The 24,925-nt window shown below is 46.4% G+C and overlaps 1 protein-coding gene across 1 annotated transcript in view; it reads right to left on the bottom strand.

Annotated features, from left to right (window-relative positions):
* Positions 1-1,672: 1,672 nt before the first annotated feature.
* Positions 1,673-24,925, bottom strand: part of SPMIP10 (sperm microtubule inner protein 10) — a 237,212-nt gene continuing 213,959 nt past the window's right edge. The window contains exon 3 of the mRNA XM_085640775.1: positions 1,673-2,054. Within this exon, the coding sequence (XP_085496901.1) occupies positions 1,848-2,054 (207 nt within the window). The 3' untranslated portion in view covers positions 1,673-1,847. The remainder of the gene's footprint in view (positions 2,055-24,925) is intronic.

The following is a 24,925-nucleotide window of genomic DNA, read 5'->3' as shown; positions in this document are numbered from 1 at the left end:
GTTTAGTTGGCATATCAGGCATTATGGAAAGTCGTACTGTGTATTTTATTAAAATAGCTATTTTTGTGAAATACTGGTGCATTATGGACACTATTTACAGAAAAAAAAGCAACATTACAAAATATATGCACATTACCATATCTAAAGCCTCCATATGCACATGATTTGGCTACCTCATAACCTGTATTGCACTGATGGAATGAATTTACTGTGGTATAGGTGGTACTAGCTATAGTCACCAATTATAGCATCAAAATTCACCAATATGCTGACGATACAAAATTCTACATGAAAGTCGACTCCACTCCAGATATTTAGTGCCTCAAGCACTGTCTGCACCACATCCAGAATAGGCTGTCCATGATTTCTCTGAATCTCAACTCCACTAAACATAATTACTGTTATTTGCTAAGAACAACAAGCAAAAATGAGTTCACACCTGGATCAATGAAATGTGCCTTGACAAGTTTGAAACCCAACTTTTACCCAATGCCAAGCTATTTGGATTCTCCATGGACACAACCCCCTCAATTAACTCATTTCCAAGAAAACAAAAACAATTTCATTAGTCATTTTAAGAGGATCCTACATGTCGCAGAACATCTCATGCATTTCCTGAAGAAATATGATGACATCACTTCCAACTTGATGGAGCTCAATTGACTCCCCTCGTTGACTAGCATCATCTTCAAAACCACCTATCCCACCATAAACAAAGCTATCCTGACCAGCACCCTAGCCTGTCAGACTGACAAGCTCTCCATCTCCGATGGCGCCAGAACACCGTTAGACTGGTGGCAAAGAAGTTGAAAAGAAGAGAAAACATTTCGAAAGTATTCTGCCTCTATTCACCCAGCATCTGGAAACACCATCCCTGTGTCCATCAGCACCACCTCAGCACTGTTCCAATTTAGGAAGCAGCTGACAAACCTCTTCAAAGAACAGTACATTGGGATGCAGTAACAGTCCACTTCTGCTTCCAGAGCAAAGCTACCATTTCTATCATTTGTTGATTGTATCTTTACTTTTGACGGTGCATTCAAACTAACTTTTCTGTACATAAAATGTTCCTATACCTATTGCATTTAAACATATGGTAGCTTACTGTCTTGATTTTTATTTTAATCCAATAGAAAGAGCTCCTCTCTGTTGGTCTATGCGAACTAAATGAAAATGCTCCGATCATACTGAAAGTGAGCGGAAATGACCCGATTACCAGTGAAACTGTATATAGCCACATTCCAATAGACATTTTAATTATGGTTCAAAGGGGGTGAACATGAAACAGCAAATCTCTTTATCCTGTATATTTCTTTACTTTTATTATCATCAAGGTCTGCACTAACGTGAAGAAGAGGAGCACATGAGCTGAGGACCTAATGCAAAAGACCTCATACCAACGCTGCTCTCACTGCACTGCTATTTATGTCTAATCATTCCTGTTGCAACAGTTCACAGTAAATATGACAGAAGGAGATATAGTAATTTGTTAGGTCAAATCCCTTCAACCAGATATCAGAATTTATGTGCTGGAACTCACTGTTAAGGACACTTCATTTTCTGTTACACAATTGGTAGATTCGAATAACCAGCCGGGGAATGAAGATAAATAGCTACAGATTCACCTAACTTTTGTAACATACTGAACGCCTATCAAAAGATGTTAAAACAGTGAAATGTCCCTCGTTTAATTGAATGAGAGCATCGCACTATGCAAAGAAATATGTGACACTTTTCCATGTGCACTGAACTGATTTTCCGCTACGAACTAGACTACTAAAATTCAAAGACACATCCTTAGAAAGGTAATTTCACAAAATGTGTGGTTCGTTATCGTTGACATGGTCCTAGATTCTTGTCTGGTAGCTGATGACAGAAGACTTATATCTTGACAAAGGAGAGTCCATTGTAAAATCTATGGTCTGTAATGGTGGTTGTTTCCTCAACTTCTCCTCAATGCGCTTTCTATCCTCTCCATGGCAAAGTCTCTCTCTGCTCTCCAGAAACAGACTCTCTTCTTGAGGACCTTTGAATAACTTAGCAAGGTCAGCATTCTGCGAAGAAAAAACTATTAATAGAAAAATATTGGTAGCAGCAAGGAAAGAGAAAAACTTTAAGCAATCATGCAGGTTTGTAATAACATTATACTTGGGTGGAAGAATTGACATCACATAATCAACATACTCAAAAACAGCTGGACCGAGTTTTGGATATGCTTTTTGAAGAAGGGAGAGCTTTGAAGTCCTTCATTGCCAGCATTAATACCAACCTGAAAGCACATGAGTACAATGCTCGGAGGAAAAGGGTACTAATACAAAACAGGCATATCAGAAGATTTGGGGGCTTAGGTCAAAATTGTCAAGCGGGGCCTCTCATAGCACAAGCACATGTTTCTAAGTTTTAAAAAACATATCCTCTAGGGAAAGAGAAAATACACCGGTTCCATGATCTGGCATCAAATATTGGTATTGCCTTTTTACCTGCCTCATCATGAAGAAGCAGGACTGGGTGCTTCAAAAACGATAATACATTTTGAGCATGGGCATATGGTTCTGAAAGAGCAGGGGGCATGGCTAATATTCACTCTGCCTCATCTTCTGAGACTGACGCCCTGATACTGAGAAATGAATTCGTCTTTTCTTTCTTGAAAGGTGTCTCCTGTTGTTGGGTCTAAACGGCCCGTAAGCTCCAAGACCTGTTGGGTTGTCACTAGAGGTTGAAACCTCGTATTATCAGTAGTGATAAATATATTCAGCCGTCCTTGCCTCTCTAAAGCCTGACAATTCCACCCTTCTAAAAATGTGTGTGCCTCTCTTGCATGTATCCCATTTCCAGATTGATCGTCTTCAGAAACAGATTCTTTGTGATCATATTGAAGGGATTTCCTTGGAAAGAAAGAAACATATTTAGGGGGGGTGAATGTAGTCATGCCTACACCCCCTTCACTGTTGTCTAAGATATGTTTTCCGCTTCTTACTGAATAACAAGGCCTCCTATTTACCTGTAGACCACATAGCGTGTTATATAACTCTTGCTGTTTCGGATAAGATTCATCTAATTCCTGTTTCGACTATTTGGAAAACTCCAGTTTACAGATGAGTGAGGTCATATTTATAGTAAGATCATTTCAGACATCTTCTAAAACCGCTTTATTTTCTTCTACCCTATAGGAGTCAAGGTTTACTTCAACTTTAACCTTTCTCATTTACATTCCAAATAATTTCTTTGTCCATTAAAGTCCTCCTGGTTTCTTGGGGACATTCTCTATTTTGGCATAGCACAAAGTGTGCAATAATTTTGAACACACTTTCAGGCTATAGTCCTCTCTCTGTACTATTCATTGTGTGTTTATGCAATTAGTTTGATTTTTCCCTGTTCTTTCTGTCCTGAACGGAACTTCGGGGCTCATTATGATGGCGGGCGGACATTAGTCCGCTCGACATCATAACGGTGATGGGACCGCCCGCCAGATGTGCGGTGGTCCCACCAGTGCAATTAGGATGCGCCCGCCATAATGGCGGGCGCATCCTGGCCTTTTACTTTTGCGGACGGTGCTGCTGGCTGCAGCACCGTCCGCAATGGTAAAAGAGCATGCACAGCATTTCCCTCCACCACGTGGCAGGCACCACGTGGTGCCTGCCACTTGGTGCATGGAACTGCAGGGGGGACCCCCCCACACCACCCCACAGAGGGAGCCCGCAACGGGCCCCCAAAGCCAATCCTCGCCAGCCTTTCCTTGGCAGAATTGCCGCCATGGAAAGGCCTGTCCAATACCCTGATCCTAATATGGCGGACGGTGCCTGCTAGGCACCGCCATCATATTAGTGGCCCTGCTCTGCCCGGCAGGCAATCGTAACAACTGCCAACGGCGGAAAAGCGGCGGATGGAATTTGCGTCCGCCGCGATACCCACCGCCATCCTAATTTGGTGGTGGGTAAATCTCATTGTGATGGCGGGAGGGTTACCACCGCTGGACCGGCCGTGGCAATCCTCCCGCCATCATAATGAGCCCCTTCATTATTACCTATTCTGTTTCCTGTACAGTTATGCATTTTCCAATACCTTCATTGGCACATTTGATTTAAACCTTGATCATACTCTGTCTCCGGGCACTTGGTCAAATGTTGTGAAAGTTATACTTTTTCACCGAGCTCACCAAGCTCCTTGCTTTCACCTCTGGTCTTTAATTTTGATCAGGCTGTTGGATTTCAATATATTAGTTATGTATTGTATTGTAATTGCATTTATATAGCGTTTAGTACCCCTGACAAGGCGTCAAAGAGCTTTTTTGGCAAGTAGCACGCTACTCCGGAACCCATAAAGGATTAGTGTTGAATTAGTATAGTGAAATATGAAAGTAATTTGAGCGGTGGATAGGTTAGTCAGTTATTTAGATTCAGAAGGATAGCGGAAGGATGAAAAAGCTATGCATTCATATAGCGCTTGTTATCACTGATGGGGTGTTGAAGCGCTTTGTTTAGCGAGTAGCACGCTACTCCAGAACCCATAAAGGATTGTATATAATTTGTAAATCAAATCTTGAGACCTGTGTGAGAATTCTTTTATGTAAAATTCCCATTTATTAATTACATTCTCTCTTTCATTTTCTCACTGTCTTTCATGCCAATAACTTGTCTCATTTGATGTATTCAGTCCATTAATACAGACGCAAGTTTGAATTAACTGTTCATTGATTATACCACAATGTTTTTGAAGGGGGTCTGCCCTTTCTACTTGTGACTGTAATATCTTTTTTAATGTAAATCAGCAGTCAAATAGGTTTTGAAGGCAAAAGCATCCAAAAGTGTGGTATGCTTAAGAGCTAAGTGAAAAGCCCTACAAATGTTTTTTGATAATGTGGGAAATGAATGGAGAACTGAAGTCTTATACCAGGCTTCTCTAACAAATAGCTTGTGAAATACTGGTAAATAGCTCTCCTGTGTGCAGTTCGGTGTACTAAATTAGAAGCTTTTGCTTGATTGAAATAATATGCATATACCAACATTGAGAGTGCATATTCTAGACGAAAATATCTTCGCTTTCGAAACACATAAGTTCATATTTGGACAGAAATTAAGTTGACATTCCAAAGATAAATCTTGTGGCATTTGAGAGACTTTTTTCAAATATTATTACTTTGGTGCCTGAGGCATTGCAGATATGGCTGTTATAGATTACCCATGTAGAGGCATTCCATATTAGCAAAGCCTTTTTAATATTACTTCTGGCAACCAGGCCTAATACACTGAGGTGATATCTGGTACTAATATTGCATAGGGTGGCCATTAATGTAATCTCTTCTGATGTAATCACTATCATAATATTAGCAGCTCTCAATGAGTTCCACTGAACATAAGTAGCTCTGATTACAGAAAAGGTAGGAGACCCCTGTCTTATGCCTTGCAACAATAGTCAGAGTGCCCTAACAAAAACTCATCATTGTGCTACAAAACTGCAGTAACATGTGGAATGATAGAGTTCCAGGCAGAGGTCTGAAAGAGTAGTTACCAATTTTCCAGCTGTCACGCTAAATTGAAGGCATACATTTTTAGGTCTTGCCTAGGCAGTGCACAAGCGCTGTCTCCCGAGACATCCAGTAATCTCTATCAATGGTGAAACTCTGCCTATTGCCTTTTTATTGGGTTGGTCGCTCGTCAGCTTAAATCTTTTGCATCTGACTGGTTAATCTGTCTTTTAGTTCCTCCTTTATTTGTTTTGCGAATGCCTATGCAGCACCGCATAACTACTGTAAACATGCCACTAGTGTGCTGAAGTATTTGTCTTGGAACTATTTTTCGTTTTTGGTGTTGTTCTTAATTTGTTCGTGCATGGTATTTTTTGGGGGTGAACAGTGAGTTTTAATGTTTGCATTTATGTTGCGATGATTTTAGCACTGATTAGCATTGTGCCCCCACATGCTCCCCACAATCAGTTTAAGGGAAACAGGCCCCCGGTACCGCGAATCCCTTCTGTGCACGATGAGTTTTAATGTTTGCATTTGTGTTGTGATGATTTTAGCACTGATGAGCATTATGCCCCCACATGCTTTCCACAATCAGTTTAAGGGAAACAGGCCCCTGGTATCGCAAATCAAGGCAGCTCCTTTGTGTTGGTGACTTATGAGCTTTTAGTGTTGAATTTGTAACAAATAATGTTCCCGGAATCTTATCAGGCAACAGCTTTAGGGATTCGCGTTTGTTTTCGTGTCACTGGGCATAGGGAAAAAAACCTTACAATTCTATGTCAGGACCGGAGGCTCCGATTATGCTTCTCAATCTTTACTAGGAAGCTCACAGCAGCCAATAAAAACAAAGATAAAACCACGTGACAACCATAGAGTCTCGTCCATAAAAGGTCCCTGTCAGCACATAGAGTCCTCTTTCTTTGCTGCTCCGCAGCCAGTTAAGTACCTTATGCCTATTACTCTCTTACAGTGTGATATTACTTCAGTGTTGGTTTATTGAAAGTTCATACGCTGTAATTGTTGTTCATTATACGAAGCGCTGCTTTGATGCGCGATTTGTTCGTTGTTAGTGATTGTTGGTTTATTGCTTATTTTGAGGCGCTGCCTTTGATGCGCGTTCGCGGTCAGAGCGAGTTGTGTGGACGGAGGTCTTCGCCTCATCGAGTTTGTATGCCGATTGCCTTTCCTTTTTAAGTAGTGTGAAGCGCTGCGGGCGTTTCCGTATCCCGTCGGTGAGTTTGTCTCACGTCATTCGGGTTTGTGGAGCGGGAGGTAGGGGAGCGAGGGCGCGCATCTGTCTGACGCGCAGTCCTCTTTTACTATCTGTACGAGCCTGAGCCAGCGCGCATGCGCGGCGGCCATTTTGCCCGCGAAAATTAGTCGGGCTTGAATTGAACACAGAGCAGTGTGTTTTGACTGCTTAAGACCCGTATTTGTGCCGTTTTTTCGGCGGAAAAGGCTCGTTTTGGCTTCCCAGACGCCCTTCTGTTTCTACAGTCAGTGGTGCTGTATAATTCAGCATAGGCTTTGCCTAGAGTGGGATTGGTGATTTGTGTTGTGCAAGCCCTCCCTCCCTCCACATCTAAACTTTATCAGTCGGTGTCTTCATTGGTGCCTGTATTGGGGGCTTGCCTGGGGTTACCACTCCCCCTGATCTCCTGTGTGGGAATATTGATTGTGAATTTTGACGGACTTCACAAGTAATCCTCAGGGTCGTTAATTGCTCACTGTGTGGCAACTATGTCTGAATATTATGAGGAGGATTATTATTATTATGATGACGAAGACCCTTCAGGGTCTATGGAATATGACCTCGTTGAGGCATTGGACGCAGGTGTGCAGCAGTCTGTCAATTCCCCATTGGTGAGGGCGATTGCGCCATTGAAGCGCCATCTTTGCTCTTACGCAAGGAAACAAGGCTGGGTTCCATCCTCAGCTTCCCGTCCTACACCGGGGGGTAAGGTAAGAACGAATCCCCATGCTGCAGATTTCGCTAAGCTCGCACGCTCGATGGCGGAGCAGGAACGTTCTTCTCCTAGAGAAGCGACAATTACTGAGATCTCCCAGGAGGATGATGGCCAAGATACCACACCTGATCCTACAACGGACGAGGATGAGTCTCCTCGCCCTTCCAAGAAAACACGGAAGGAGAAGCACTCTGGTCCGTCCGCATCACCTAAAGTGCTCACGTTCGAACCAGCGGACATTATCCACCCTAACTCATCTTCCTGGCTACCACCGCAAGAGGTGGCGGATTATGTTCAGACCCATCTACGTCAAGCATTTGACACGGACGTACGGGCACGACTGCGGTCGGAATGCCCGCGACCGGAACTAGCAGATAAGGTGGCGACTACCCCGGAGGTGGACCCGTCCATGTTGACGTACTTGAAAAAGTACTCAAAAGATCCTAAGAAAGGTTTGGACAGGTCCTGGCGATCCTGCCAGGATAAACTACTAGACGTCATAGGCCCCCTGACCAAGATTCTCGAGATCGGCTTTAGGGCCAAAGAATCCTCCATTGCAATTAGCCCTGATGAGTTGATCGGCTGGGCACAGCGGGCAGTGTGCCAGTTGGGCAATGCTAATTGTGCATTGTCAACGGAACGACGCAGGTCCATTCTCCTAAAGTTAGATCCCAGGCTGGCCGAATTATCTACGTCTGAGTCGGGCCCGCTAGCCCAAGGCCTCCTGTTTGGTCAGCCCTTTCTCAAGGAGCTCACCAAGTTTGTTGCCACATTTAGTGGGCTTGACAAGGCCCAGGGTTCGTTAAAGCGGGCTTTCCGCCCGGTTTTTGGCAGGGCCGGACGCTTACGGGGGCGCTCGTTCGGCCGGGGATATAACCAAGGCACCCAACGTGGACAGCAGAGAGGTGGTTATCAGGACAACTCAGCCAACACCTCCAACTTTTACCCCTCGCGACGTTCCAGGAACAGGTTCCGCAAAGGTGGCAGATTTGGAGGAAACTCCAACAACCAGCATGATGCCGGAAATTCAGGTGAGCCTCATTCCCTTCTCGGAGGTGACATTGGGGGGCAGAGTGGCATGTTTTCTAGACAAATGGCGTGAAATTTCGCAAGATGCATGGGTGTTGCAGACGGTGCAGGGGTACAGGCTGGAGATGTACACCTCCCCTGTGCAACACTCCCGCCCCCCCCCCTCTGTATTTTTCCCGACAAGATCAGAGCTTTATCACGGCAGAAATCAATTCCTTGCTGTAGAAGGGCGCAATTGCGCCCTCCGAGGTTCACCCTCACGGTTTCGTGAGTACTGTCTTTCTCGTAGACAAGAAAGGGGGCGGTTCCCGTTTGGTGCTAAACCTCAAAGAATTCAACTCGTGGATTGTTTACAGGCACTTCAAGATGGAAGGGATCCATCTACTGCGCGACCTTCTCCAGGAAGGAGACTGGATGGTCCGTTTGGACCTGAAGGACGCGTATCTCTCCATTCCCATTTTTCCACCTCACAGGAGGTTCCTGCAGTTTGTCTGGGGAAAGGTATGCTACGAGTACAAGGTCCTCCCGTTCGGTCTGTCGTCAGCACCGTGGTGCTTCACGAAGCTTCTGAGACCAGTGGTGGAAACTCTCAGGGCCCGGGGAGTCCGCCTCATTATATACCTGGACGACATAATTATTTTGGCATCCTCCCCTCAAACGGTACAAACGCACCTCAATTGGGCGATCAAACTATTGCAGAGCTTGGGGTTCATTGTCAACCCGCAGAAATCAATGTTAATCCCCTCTCAGTCCATCGAATTTCTGGGGTTTACGATCAATTCAGTGACGTGTCAACTCTTACTGCCGATGACAAAGGTCAGGGCAATCAAGAAAGAGTTGCGGTCCATCCTACTCAGGCAGACGACGTCCTTGAGATCTTTAGCCCGCATAGTGGGGCTCCTGGCTTCTTCCATCCAAGCGATCTTCCCGGGCCCCCTTCATTATCGGGCCCTTCAGAGGCTCAAGATCCGCCATCTTCGGAAAGGTCTCAGTTATTCAGAACAGATACCTCTCTCAGAGGAGGCGAGACTGGAGATGGATTGGTGGTTAAACCACATGGAGGCCTGGAACGGCCGAGCGCTATTCGGATCGACCCCGGATGTGGTGATCGAATCAGATGCCAGCCGGTGGGGTTGGGGAGCCCGGTGCGGCACGTTGTCCACGGGTGGTCGCTGGTCGCCAGAAGAACTTCATTTACATATCAATTGCTTGGAACTGTTGGCTGGTTCCTTTGCGATCAGATGTCTGTCGCCGCAGAAAGCAGATTGTTGTATACTCCTTCGGATGGACAATATCTCGGCGGTACGTTACGTCAACAAGCTGGGCGGTACCAGGTCGCGGATGTTGGCGGAGATCGCCAAGGACTTCTGTCTGCAACACAGAATTTCGGTGGTTGCGGAATATCTGCCCGGTTCCAGCAACCAAGTGGCCGATTGGAATTCCCGCCATCTACAGGACTCCAGCGATTGGAGGCTGTTGCCCACAGTGTTTCGACACCTGACCCATCTTTGGGGCCCTTGCCAGATAGACCTTTTTGCGTCTCGACTGAACAGTCAGGTTCCCCAGTTTTTCAGTTGGAGGCCGGACCCGGAGGCGTTAGCCACAGATGCATTCCTGCAGGAATGGCCGAAGTCCCTCTGTTACGCGTTTCCCCCGTTTCTCATGATTCCACGGGTTTTAGCACGAGCAAGAACCTTTCAGGCGGAACTCATTTTGATCGCTCCTCTATGGAGGGCTCAAGCTTGGTTTCCGGTGTTACTGGACATGTGTTGCGAGATTCCGATCCTCCTTCCTCAGTTGCAGAACCTATTGCTGGACCCTCTTCAGAATCCCCATCCTTTGGTGGCCTCGGGCCAACTTCCTCTCGTTGCTTGGCGGGTTTCAGGGACAGGTGGAGTGTCCCGGGCCTTTCACGAGAAGCTAGTAACTTCATCAAAGAAGCTTGGTCGGCCAATACCCACAAGCGATACTCCTCATCTTGGAAAAGGTGGTGTGATTGGTGCACTCAACGGGACGGGGATCCCGCTAAGGCACATGTGTCTTTAGTGGTCAACTTTTTGGCTTCTATGGCGTCCTCCGGGTTGGCCTACAGGACGGTCAACAACTTTCGGTCCGCCATATCGGCGGGACATTTACCTGTAGATGGTAAGCCCATTGGGGAACATCCTTTAGTTTGTAAATTACTGAGGGGAGTCAGGATGGTGAAACCCCCTTGCCCAAAGTACTCTCATCTGTGGGATGTTTCTCTTGTCCTCCGATTCCTGGAATCCTGGCCATCCAATAGGTTCTTGTCTCGTAAACAACTCTCAGCCAAGCTGACTATGCTTTTGTGTCTCGTTTCTTGCAAACTGGTTTCTGACGTCCGAGCACTTGATTTAGCGGGCGTAGATTTACCCCGGAAGGGGTGTCCTTCACCTTGTCCAGGAGAACGAAGTGTAACACTACTTCAATCACGTACCCGGTTTTTCCTAACAATCCTAAACTGTGCGTGGTGCAATGTATTAAAGATTACGAGGTGAGTACTGAGGTGTTTCGTTCTGATATGCAGGGGCAACTACTTATTGCTTTGCAAAAGCCTTTTCGCCCAGTGACGCCAGCTACCTTATCGCGGTGGATGCGCTGGCTCATGAGCGAGGCAGGGATTGATATCTCCAAGTTTGGGGCTCACTCTGCGCGCGGAGCCATGGCTTCCAAAGCATTTGTAACGGGTGTCAGCCTAGTGGATATCATGAGTGCAGCTGACTGGTCTAATGAAAGTACTTTTAAAACGTTTTACTATAAGCCGATTGTCAATGTTGCTTCAATGGTGGTGGCTCAGCTTTGAACAAGCATAATCGGAGCCTCCGGTCCTGACATAGAATTAAAAATTTGCGAACATTCGTGACAAGAATTTTCAATTCTATTAAGGACAACGGAGGCGAGGATTATCCCGCCCAGAAATACATTGTCTAACGTACTGCTATTGACTGCATATTTGCTTTCAAGATTATGATACTGTATGTATTGGATCATGCTATTTTTGCATTGCTGTGTATTTTTTCCCCACCCAAATCTCTCGTGATGAATGCTGTTGATTTTACAACCTCAAACGGTTTTTACGGGATGTTTCCTTTCTTTCAGGAACTGACAACAAGTAAACCTGATTATGGTTTATCGGCGATGGAACGCTTCGCAGTTTGTTGTTTCGCTCTCAAACAAGTTGTCTGGACTGGGATCCAGTGAGACGTTCGGCCCCGTTGGGCGCACAGTTCGTTGGTGGGAGAAGACCCTAGCTGTCGGTGATCCTCAGGAACAGGTCGTGCATGGACTTATGTACTGTTACAAAGAAAGAGGACTCTATGTGCTGACAGGGACCTTTTATGGACGAGACTCTATGGTTGTCACGTGGTTTTATCTTTGTTTTTATTGGCTGCTGTGAGCTTCCTAGTAAAGATTGAGAAGCATAATCCTCGCCTCCGTTGTCCTTAATAGAATTGAAAATTCTTGTCACGAATGTTCGCAAATTTTTAATTCACAGCGCTCTACCCTTCAAAACAAAATGCAGTGTGCCAGCCAGAATGCTGTAATAAAAGTAAAGCAAACATGTGAACAGTTTCTGCGCTTCGAGTTTTAATTTTTCTCCGCCAATCAGCAGGCATTAATAAAAGAACAATGCCTAGACACACAAGTCTGCAATGTACATCTGTGATGTTGTAGTACTACTCAACCTGCAGTAACCAGGCAATGCGCGCCATTCTGCTCTTCACACGGCCCCTTGTACCGGTCACTATGCAGTAATTTTGGTAGACTGCACACACGATATACCCACGTTTTGCATGCCACATGTTTGTTGTGTGTATCAGTCAGCATGCAGTCACTGCGAAAGGGATGTGGCCTAGTGGTTAGCGCTGCTGACTTTGAACCAATACAACATCCTGGCTTCTGCTCAAAGACGCGTGATTCTATACCACCTTGGAACTCACGTTCCAGTTTTAAAATTTGCTCTACAACGTGTGATTTTGTGCACACACTTAAAATTTTTAAGATGCATTAAAAATACATGTGCTCAGGACTGGAGCAGAAGCTGTTATGTTGATTATAAGGTGCCAGTGCAAAGCATCCGAAAATATTGGCTTATATTTACCAGTGCGCTCTTCCAAAACGTAAAATACCACTACATAATATGAATGCCTGGAATCTGGATTCATTCCTGGTTTTCTATAAACATACTGGAACGCTTTTAGAAAATAAATGTAGTCCCATGTACTTTAGGGCCTGTGTGGCATCCATAAAATGAATTGTAAATTTTAAAATCCTTTTACGTGTGTGTCCCGTTTCTTGTTTTTTGTACTTTTTAGCTGTAACCTACAGTTGTTTTGGCAAGTTCTTTTTAAGTTACTGATCTGCATCTCACAGATGCTGCAGACACAAAGATTAGGATCTTTACAACGAGGCTTATTTACACTCTATTAGCTCCTTTTTTCCTCCAAAACAAATGCTAATACAGTGGGATTTATTCACACAGCTACACGAACCAGCGTAAAACCGTTTTTGTTTTAAAAAACAAAGTTCAGATCATAATGCTACAAAAAAGTGTATTTTTTCTTTGATAATACTAATTTAGTTTTTGGGTAGCTGCAAACATAATGGGATAACACTGCCCTTTATACAGGTCCCTATGCAGTAATCTTGGTAGACTGCACACGCAATATACCCACGTTTTGCATGCCACATGTTCGTTTTGTGTATCAGTCAGCATGCAGTCACTGCGAAAGGGATGTAGCATAGTGGTAAGCGCTGCTGACTTTGAACCGGGACAACATCCTGGCTTCTGCTCAAAGGCGTGTGATTCTGTACCACTCAGCACCACCTAAACATCAGCACAACACCAAAGTATCACGCAGAACAACATCAACATCACTCTCACACATCAGTATCAACAAACACCACCACATCATCACTCAGCAACACCTCAACATCACTAAACACCACCTCAGCATCACACTGCAACACATCGGCACCAGCACAGCAGCAAATAAACACCACCACACACCACATAAGCACCAACACAGCACAACATCATCAATGCACCACTAACAGTGCAGCACCAAAACGGCAAAAGCACAGCGCCACCTCAGCTCCAGTTCACCAACACCGCAACATCAACACAGCACAGCACAACACAGCACCATCTCAGCATCAGTGCAGCTCCACCCATAATCAATGCATCAACACCAACGCAGCCAAAATTCAAAAGCAAATCAGGACCAACACAACGCCACTTCAGCAACAGTGCTGCACCACCTCAGCATCAGCGCTGCTCCACATCAGCATCACTACAACACCAGTAGTGCAGCCCCACATCAGCATCAGCATCAGCACAGCCATACCACAGCAGCAATTCAGCACCAACAAAACACAACTTCAACATAAGTGATGCACTACATCAGCATAAACAACATCAACACAAAGCCAGCTCAACATTACAAAGCAACACAGCTTCACAGCAGCCACACTGCTCTACAACATAGCTTAAAACAAAGGCCAAACCAAAACATCTGGCTAATCACTTATAAGGTCCCAAAGGCGAGACCTATTGGCTATGCCACTGCTTGTCATTACTTTCAGCCGTCAACACTGTGCCACTAGTAAACTAGACAAGCGTGGACTGAAAATTGACATGGAACTTACAAATGTAATGTCGTATATATATATATGGGGCTTGAGGTGATACAGGGCTAAGTGAGTGCAGGATTTATCTTTAATTGTTCCCTGTCACAGTCCAACACATGAAACAACTTTGATACCAGTCCACTTAATATTGCAGTAGTCTCCCATATGCATGCGCAAACATAAACAACAAAAATAGGATTGAGAACATTAAACATTCAGAGAAAACATTTAAGAAAGTAATACAAATGAAATGTTTCCTTTTATATGGAAGACAGCCGTTTGATGACTTAACTGTTTAGGTTCCAGTATCCTATTGTTAAGTAAGATAATTAAAGGTGAATCTTGATTATAACACACAAGATAAACATTGTTTTCTCATCAGGAGTGAGCAGCCCTGTAAGTCTTTGAACTGTAGATGGGGTGTATACCCACAGAGGATCCCAATTAATGTAGATCTCTGTTCACCATTGCTCACTTCTACTATCTTGGAAACTGTGATCTATTTGCAGTGCCAGGTTGAGAAGACTAAAAATGGTATTTGGAGCCTGAATGACCCTTGCTAGCACATCTAGTAAGTAAGTCTGTATATATACCACAGTGGAGAATCTCTTCTGTCAGTTGTATAAATTATGTAATATGGGTCTCAAGCATGACTTTTAGTTTCCCTGTGAAACCCATATCATCCTGCAGTGTTGGTGAGATCTGACACAAACAGGGGTTTGCTCACACTAATGGAAACATTTTCAATGAAAATATAATTTTGGGATGGTCATTCTGGGAAAAAACTCTACTTTTAAATGGAAGTGCAAGTTTCAATATAGGGACTATTTTTAAAAAAAATAAGGAAAGTTTCTAGGGGGTTGCCACAACAGCATTTGAGTAAGGGCATCAATAATCCATTGTCATGGATGGAATGCAGGAAGTGGACCACACACTTCTGGGACAACGTAATCTGGAAATCGGTTTAATGAATGTGAAATTGCTGATCCTGGATCAACTATCTAAAACAGATGATCTAGATCCATCACAGTCAGGCTTAGGGGAACTAAAACAGCTGCATACAGAAACTAGGATGCCTCCAACTAAAATAAAATAGAACTTCTGAGCTTGAAACAGTTTAATGTGACAAACACAAATAAGCAAGGTTTGATCCATGAGAGAATAATACCGTTAATATGGAAAACAATTGGGTTAATATAGGAAACAATATATTCATTTATGAAAACCAAATCACGTCCGTAGTAATGAAATCGCCCGTTGTGAACTCCACATCAACCCCGACTTGCAAATACATGATCAGGCAAGCTCTGAGACCCAGGTCCAAGGTCACTGATTAATAGGTCACAGGTGTGAGAGTGCATAGCTAGCTGACAAAAACTTGGGCAGGCAACTCTTGATCGATCCCACAGCTAGGTGCAGCGACAGCACAATGGTCAGATGAGATTGCCACCAATAAAGCATACATATCCCAGAGTGTTCTTGTGCTTCGAAATACATCATAAAGTCAGATGCCACATGAGTTAAGAACACTGCCAATCAAGACCTAGCACATGTTGTGATCACATGCTACCCACGCCATACACCACTGACCACACCGTGTCCAAGCAAGATCATGGTCCACCTGTAGCAATTTTGACAGTTAATTTATGACTCTGAGGCACCAACCAACAATCCTCACCATACAAGGTTTGCGGCAGAACTTTTACAACCTGTTAAAAACTATATTTAAGAAGGATGACAACTGAATGTAAATTTAGATAGTCCTCATATCCTGCCTGTAGCTGTTCTACCGGCTGCTACATTTAATTGAATAAACTGTTTCTGTTTTGCAACGCCTCTTGCCTCATTTTTTTAACCATATTGTATACTAAAGTTACAATACCAAGCTCGTAATAAGATCCTGTCAGAATTGATTTGTTATGATGAATTATAACATTTAAAATTGCCCATGTTTATGTTTTTGCCCCCTTATTTACAGGCCAAAGTGAGCCTGCAGTACTTCGAGTTGGGTAAGAAAGTGAAAAGACACTCGCCCACTTTGAAATGTTTTCGATTTTCAGTTGGGTCTTGGGAGCACATTCTTGAATTTATTCAACTTTAATTTACTTATTTGAATGACAACCACAAATAATAATTTAAGAATGATGATAAAGGGACTTGACTGGCTTTGTCTGATGAAGATTGAAGTAGTGTTTCTAAATAGGAGGGGGAAACATATTGATTCTCTCGCTTTGCAAGAAGGAGCATCAAAGTGATCGGTTTATGGGAGTCATATGGGACATTGCTAACTCAGCACAATAGACCCAATAGTGGAGATAGGGGAACCAATACATTCATGACACTTCCTATCGTGTGGAGAATCTCTTCCCAGTATGTGGCAATGCGGGGCAATACCAAGCAAGATGCAAGAAGTCCGCCTGGGGCGAATAACAGCGCGGGCACCGTGTGTCGGGAACAGCACCATTCGGAATATGTGTATGGGTGTTCGATACAAACGGTGCAAAAATTTGAAATGTATAAGACGTAGTCTGTAATTGGGGGAGAGCATCTTAAACTGGACACAGCAGAAAGCCCACTGTGCATCAGTCAAGGTGACAGCCAAGTCTGTGTTCCATGCCTCTCAAGCTGTTGGGACAGCCGCCGGTGCAGAGTGCTGCATGTGATTGTATAGGGACGTTATCATCTTGCGGTGCGATGGCTTAGTGTACACATGTTCTAATGTTGCAAGGGTCGGCAAAGCTATCATGAATCGCGCAGCATGTGGCTCATAATTGGTAGTAAAGGAAGGCATCTAGAAGCGCGCAGGTAGTTGTGGTGGATGACGGTGGTGAGGAAGCAGTCCACGGAGTAGAGATCTGCAAAGGTGTGGATATTCATCTTGCTGGTGCGGCTAATTGCACCTTTATCTTACGGGGGCATCAGGGAGTGCTGCGCCACTGGAATTGATGGAGCACAGAGTGATGTGATGCTGGCGTGTTTTACCAGCCCGGCTCACGCCCAGTGCATACACTGCGTCATGTCAATTTCAGAGGTAGTCGGTTTATATGAAAGAAATAGTGCTGTGGATGGAGACCATGGGGCAGTCCTGTCTATCCCAACTGTAACATGCGGCTGGAAGGGTATGGGTAGGTCCAATGGTGGAAAAAGTGTGCCTGGGAGCACAGTGCATACAGCTGTAGATCTGGCACATCCATACTGCCTTGTGATTGAGGCAGTGTCAGCAACTCGTAACTCACTCGGGGTTGCTTACGAGCCCAGACCAGCTTAATGAGATTGGAGCAGAGGCGTTTAAAAAAGGCAATGGTGATCAGGGTAGGGATATTTACAAATAGGTAAAGGAATTTGGGTAGCACAACCATCTTTGCAATGGCTATACGTCCCGCCATGGACAGGCGGAGCTTGGACCACAGTGGAATACGGTCTTCCATCCAATTCATGGCTTGCCGAAATTGGCTTGCCACACCTCTTCAATATTCCTACTGACCAGGATGCCTAAGTATTTAACTGGGCTGGTGGCCCACTGGAGCGGGTATTCCAGTTAAGTGAAGGTGGTTGCCTCTGTTAAAGGGAAGAGTGTAGATTTGGCCCAATTTATTTGTATGCTGGAATAGCCACCAAATCTTATGACTTCATGTATCAGTGGGCCAAGGTTAGTCTCAGGATCTGTAACATAGAGGGTAATGTCGTTAGCATATAAAGATATGACTAGGCCGTGGGTTGTGAAACCTATCCCTCTATTAGCATGGTGTTGGCGAATATGCGCCGCCAGGGGTTCCATCGCGATGGCAAATAGGATTGGAGAAAGTGGGCACACTTGTCGCACTCGGGCAGTGGGCTGGGAACAGATAATCCGGACCTGCACGATGAAAAATTGGAGCCCAGTCCCAATCTACGCAGCAGCCAGAAGATGTACTCCCACTCCAGCGAGTCATAGGCTTTTGTGGCATCAAGTATGGCGGCCTAAGGCGGCCATCGCAGACGTTTGTGGATGTAAATACTTTGTAACTGTGAATGAAGTTCTGAGGTTGTGAGCTGTGGATCGGCCTGGGACAAAGCCAGATTGGTTGGGTCTAAGCATTACTGTTTGCAGCAGTTGGAGCCTATTTGTGAGTACTTTTGCAAATATTTTATTGTCTGTGTTTTTTTTTGATAATCTACTTTATTTGCATATGAAAGATCAAGCATACAAATGACAGCATGTAAGTACATAATAATTCAAAGTTCATCTTTGCCAAACAGTAAAAGTCCTAGCCATGATGTAGCACCACCAAACATGCCACCCCACCTGATAAGCAATGTAACGAGGTAGGAGAAAAATCAGACATGTGACTCAAGACAGTAGGTTTAGCCATTTGCCTCATATCTGAAGGAATTTCTCAGGGCATCTCCGGGCCTCAAAGAGGGGCTCCTCCTGGGCTGCGCACCAATCCAATCCTTGTCGCCACTTTCGTATAGTAGGGGGTTTGGACTGAGCCCAGACTGCAGCGATGTCTTGCTTGGCCACCACCACCGCAGTGCCCGGGAAGCGCTTATCGGCTCTAGAGCCGTCCAAACCATCAAAAACACCCAAAAGAAAGCGTAGATGATCATGAAGGACCTGCCACCCCAGAGTTTGCGTGGGTTCAGAATCCACGCCTGACCAGAATGGGGCGAGCCCAGGACATAGCCAGACCATATGGTAGAAGTCAGCCGGGGCTTGGCCACAACATGCACAGTCTGGGGAGGGGCGCAGTCCTTTCCTGTGCAACCGCACTGGGGTGAGATAAGCCATGTGTAGGTAATATAGTTGGACGAGATGCAATTTAGAGGAGGTCGTTAAAGTTTTGGGGGCCATAAGGGCGTTGCGCCAGTCTGCCTCCTCTAGGGGGCCCGGCCATCCCTCCCAGCGTGCTCGCAGTGAGTCTAGGGTGGTAGGGCCATTGTTCGTGAGGGATCATTATATCCTTGACACCCCTCCTCTACCTAAGTCCTGCATCATGATCTGGGCCTCCAGCGGGCTGAACTTGGGGAGCGCGGTACCTGGTGAGATATGCACAGTAAGGGCGTGGCGGAGCTGTAAGTACTTGTAAAATTGGGTGGCGTGGAGGGAGTGACGCCTCTGCAGGTCTGAGAAGGCCCTGATGTGGTCTCCCACCTAGACAACCCCAATGAGCGAGATCCCAACCCGATCCCACTGCCGGAAGCCCTTAAGGGTCGATGTTTCATGCAGCCATGTGCCGTGCCATAGAGGTGTGTGTTGGGTAAGTCTCTTGCCCCATCTCGTATAGCGCACGGCAGATCGCCAGGCCACTAGGACCGCCCTGGTGATGGGAGGAATCGCTTGTGGAATAGGGACCCCGTACAGGTAGGCTTGGATTTGTGGGAAGTCCATGATGCGAAGCTCAACCCGGTAGCCGCCATTGAACCAATCGTGAACAACTATCAGTTTGGTGGCCAGGTAGTAGATGTGAAGGTTCGTCATGCCCATGCCCCCGTCGAAGGGGGGAATCCGGCAACAAGCCTGGGCTATACGGGGTCTCCCACTCTCCCACAGGAAGTCTCGAAACCAACTACCTGGGAGATGAAAGGTGGTATTTTGAAGAATGTACAGGAAACGGGGGAGGATCATCATTTTAAAGCGCGTCCCTTGTCCAAGAGGGGAAGAGATTGCCAGTGCTTAAGGTCGGTTTTGGCTTTCGTGACCAGGGGTGTGATGTTAAGGGCCCATTCTAGCTCTGGAAGCAGTGCCACCCATATCCCCAGGTACTTAAACGATTGACTCCGTAACAGGATATTAGACTGCCAGTCAAAACAGGCCCTCGAGGGGTGGAGGGAGATCAGAATGGACTTCGCCAGGTTGAGTCACAGACCCGATAAGTTCTCAGAGGCCTGGAGCACCTCCAAGCAGCGCGGATCAGAGCACTCCGGGTCAGCTAAGAAAAGAAGGACGTCGTCCGCGTATAAGGCGATTTTATCCCCCTGGTGGGGATCCCAAGACCACCCCTGGATTTGGGAATCATTGCGTATGAGGCAGGCCAGGGGCTCCATCATGAGTGCAAATAAGAGTGGCAAGAGAGGAAACCCCTGACGTGTGCCTCTTTGTATTGGAAACGCTTCCGAGAGAGCCCCGTTGGTCAAAACTCTGGGGTTGGAGTACAGGACATGGAGGAGGCATCTGAAGTGAGGGCCGAAGCCCATCATGGTGAGAACGTCTTCCAAGTAGCCCCACCCAACCGTGTCAAAGGCCGTCTCAAACTCAATGAGCAGCAGGGCTAGATATGGCGTAAGAAGGTGGTCGGTGGGCCAGGGCAAGGTGGGGGCATCGTATACAGTGGCGGGTTCCACGTGCCGGCATGAAGCCACATTGGTCTGGATGGATCAATTTGTGTAGCAGGGTACGGAGACGTTGGGCCACGACTGTGGCAAAGATTTTCATCTCGGTATTAATTAAGGAAATCGGATGGTAGTCGCACAGGAGAGAGAAGGTGGCTGGGTTTTGGGGATGACCACTATGGTGGCTGCATTGGTCTCAGAGGGAAAGGAGCCCTTCTTGGCCACATACTGAAAGAGGTCAACCAAGTGGGGTACCAACAGGTCTCAGTATGTCGCATAGTACTCTTGTGGGAAACTGTCTGGTCCCGGTGTCTTCCCAGAGTGCAGCAGGGAAATAGTCCCTTGAACCTCCTCTGGGGTGAAGGGAAGATCGAGGTCGTCCGATTCAGCCTGGGCAAGGCAGGAGAGCCTGACCTCCGCTTGGTCTTACAAATCGACCAAAGAAACCCCAGGGGGCCCGGCTGAATAAATCTTGGCATAGTAGCCCGCGAAAACTTGGGCAATGGCCTTCGATGTGTGGTGGTGGGTTCCGGCAGCATCTCGGATTTCGGGGATAATTCTGTTAGCCTTGGGGTAAGAGACCAAGTTGTGGATTGGTCCTCTGAGTCAACAAGGGTCGATTCCAGCCACGTTGCCTGCGCCTCGAGCTGAGTCAGGTGAGCTGCCTGTGTCGCCCATTTCGTGTGGACCAGGCCTCTGGCTACGCCACGTAAGGTGGCCTTGCCAGTCTCCCAAAGTGTGCCCGGGGGAGGGACTGAACCTTGGTTGATAAGGAAGTAGTGCGGCCTTAGTCTTTGCGTCCTGTAAGACCCACGCATTCAATCACTAGACCATCCGCGCCCCCTCAGCGGTGCCTCCCAGGTGGAGGGAAATGGCGGAGTGATCCGAGATGCCACGGGGGAGGATAGAGACGCCAGAGACCCGGTGGCAGGCCGAAGGATCAGATCGATTTGAGAGTGGATGTGGTGGGCCACTGAAGTGTGGGTGTACTGTTTCCCCCGGGGGTTCCAAATCCTCCAGGTGGCACATAAACCGAGGGCAGCTGTCCAGTCTGAAAGCTGCTTGGAGCAGGTTAGGCGCAACGAGGATGGGTCACCCATTGTGTCTAGTGACGGTTGCACAACTGCATTAAAATCTCCCTCAATTATTGTCTGACCCTGTGGCATGAAAGAGATGACCTCTGTAAGGTGGCAGAGAGTAGAGGAAAGTGTAGCAAGAGGAATATATGTTGACAGTAGGTTCAGGACCTGACCTTCAAGCATGCCGGACACGGCCACGTAGCGGCCCTGCTCATCAGTCGTTACGTGTTATGGGGTGAAGTGAAGGCCTCTTCAGGTTAATACGGCTGCCCCTCGAGAGCCCAACGTGAAGCCGGAATGCCTCACCCCATCGAACCCGTATCTTGCCAGAAAGGAGAAGTGGGTCCCCAGGAGATGAGTCCCCTGAAGAAGGAGCAAGTCAGGCATGTGGCGTTGGGCTTCCTTGAGAACCGCCGTATGCTTGATGCGATCCAGCAAGCCATTCACGTTCCAAGACAGAACATGAAGGGGTCTACCGTGGATGTGCATCTGTGCAGTGGCTAATGTGGGACATGGGGGACCCAAGGAGCCTGGATCCCAGGGAAAATGGTGCATCGCGGCTAGAGTAAGAGAAGATGGAGTGCGCAAGGTAGCATGTTGGCGGTCTGTGGTGATGGTGTATGTAAGCAGTAGGCTGCCGTGAAAAACAAAAAACAATGGCTCAAACGCGGAAGACAAAATCTTGGACAAAGCCTGATCCAAAACAACTTTAAGAACAACAACGATACCCTTCACCAGACCCCCCCCCACCTGCCCCCACCCTTTATTCAGGAACTGAAGCATCTGTCGCCCTGAAAAGGAACAAATTAACAATAACAGGCAACCAAGCTAAAACACTTAGTAGGGCAGTTTGTGGCAGCAGTGGACTCCTCCATAGTGACGGATGTGGACGGTCATCAGCCTGTGTCTATGTAGATAGTGTTCCCGGGGGATCTACCCCGGCATCGGCCTGATGGGCGTTCGTCGATCAGACTGTCTCGTCCTCACTGACGTCCTGGAGCACGGGGCTTCTAGAGAGGTCTGAGTCCAACAGGGAAGGGCGCAAGGTCCCGGACGGGTCCGGTTCCCGGCTCAGGTGGTCCATGGAATTGGCACTGCTCCAGTCCTCAGGAGCGGGGGGAACCCCCTGGCGGTGGGCGACTGGGTCTCGGGACCCGGTGACCGCGATGCCTCACCCCACTGCCCCCCTCCTACGAGACTGAGTACGTCTCCGTTGTTGCTTGGGAGGAGGCAGATTGGTTTGCTGAGAGCCGGGTCGGGCATGGGGGGAAGCTGGTCAGGTCCGCAGGGGCCGCTCCTCAGTTAGCCAGGTCCAGGCCACCTGCGGGGTGTCGAAGAAAGAACAATTGTTACTTACCTGTAAACAGGTGGTTCTCCAGTATTGGTGTCTTTCATAGATTCACATGCTTGAATATTCCCCGTCGTCGGAGTGGGAGTCCCACGGTAAATAATATAGCAATATATACAGTCATAATATATATATATATATACATATACATAAGTAATCATATAAAAACAGAGATATAAGTAAGTGATAAACATCAAGAATGTCCCTATATGAAATCTCCATAGAGACATATGGAAAGAGAAAAAAGACATTCGCAGTCTATCTCTGTCATTATGTTAGTCCAAACTACGGCCAATCAGGCGCCAGCTCCTCTCTAGAACCTTCTCCTCAGAGCTCCTCACCTTAGATTTTCGTAGCACCAAAGTGACTTTAGAGTGTATGAGGAGAAGAGAGCCTCTGAAGGGAGGAGGGAGGGTCGCATGTGAATCTATGAAAGACACCAATACTGGAGAACCACCTGTTTACAGGTAAGTAACAATTGTTCTTCTCCAGTATTGGGGTGTCTTTCATAGATTCACATACTTGAATATAGAATAGCCAGCAGTAACAATTATTATTGTTTCCATAGTTATAACAGCACTAAACAGTTGTAATGCCAATCAATATCCTTATATATATGATATTACTGAATATCTATATAAGTGTAAATGAACCATTATCTCAACAGTAAATGGAAACAATATGGAGGAGGGAAGGAAGAGGCTCACCTTATTTAAAAAGATTGCGAAGCACTGCCTGCCCAACTGCAGCATCCTCCTTTTTTAAAGTTGCCAAGCAGTAATGTCTCGTAAACGTATGTCTACTTGACCACGTAGCTGCTCTGCAGATCTGATGTAAAGGCACTCCAGCAAATAATGCGGTTGAAGAAGACATCGCTCTAGTGGAGTGAGCCCTCACTGGTGACTGCAATGGCTTGTTTGCCTTTTGATGGCAGAAGACGATGGCTGCTGAAACCCAACGTGCAATAGTTGGTTTTGTCACTGGACGTCCCTTGTGATAGCGTCCATAAGCTATGAAGAGTTGATCAGTCTTCCGTAAAGAAGCTGTTCTGCTGATGTAGAACTTTAAACATCGTTTCACATCCAGGGAATGTAATCTCTGCTCCGCAGGAGTTTGAGGATTAGCAAAGAAGGTTTTCAAAATCACTGGTTCGTTAATATGAAAGTCTGAAGGTACTTTAGGCAAAAAAGTTGGATTTGTACGCAACACTACAGAATCTGGTTTGAACTGTAGGAAAGGCGGATTTATGGTAAATGCGTGAATGTCACTGACACGACGTGAAGACGTTAGTGCCAGAAGAAGAGCCACCTTCCATGTTAGAAACTTCAACTCGACCTTGTGAATAGGTTCAAATGCTGGCCTCATCAGTTGTGGCAATACGATGTTTAGATGCCACAATGGAGGTGGGCGTCTAACAGGAGGAAATTTACGAAATAACCCTTTGAAGAATTGTTGGATAATCCTTGAAGAACAAAGGGACGTTGAACCATCTTGACGGAAACGGGAGATTGCCGCCAGAAAAACCCTCAAGGTTGAATTAGACAATCCGGAGTTAGCTAAATGCAAAAAGAAAGGTAGCAATTGTTGTGGCGTGGAGTGAAATGGATGAACTCCATTAGCTGCACACCAGTGGCAGAATCTTTTCCACTTTAATTTGTACGTCTTTACCGTAGAAGGAGCCCTCGCCTGAGCCAAGATGTCTCTACAGTCCTGTGGGATGTCTAAATGGGCAAATTCACAGTGCTCAGGTTCCAAGCTGATAAGCTCAGTGAGGAGGGGTTCGGATGACAAATTTTCCCCTTGCTCATTGTCAGAAGATCTGTACGAGGATGTAGAAGGATTGGTTCGCATTGAGACATTAGGAGTAACTCTGAGAACCATGCTTGCCGAGGCCAACGGGGGGCTACTAGAAGTAGATGGCAAGGTTGCCTCCGCATTTTCCACAGGACCCGAGGTATGAGTGGGATTGGAGGAAAAGCGTAGGCAAACCGATTGCACCAGTTCATCAAAAGGGCATTGCCCCGTGATCCTTGGTGGGGATGCCAGCTTGCATAGTGTCGGCATTTGCGGTTCT

The sequence above is a fragment of the Triturus cristatus genome, chromosome 2_1 (assembly GCF_964204655.1).
Source record: "Triturus cristatus chromosome 2_1, aTriCri1.1, whole genome shotgun sequence".
NCBI lineage: Eukaryota > Metazoa > Chordata > Amphibia > Caudata > Salamandridae > Triturus > Triturus cristatus.
The sequence above is the reverse complement of the archived record's forward strand: the minus strand, read 5'-3'. Positions and strand labels throughout refer to the sequence as shown.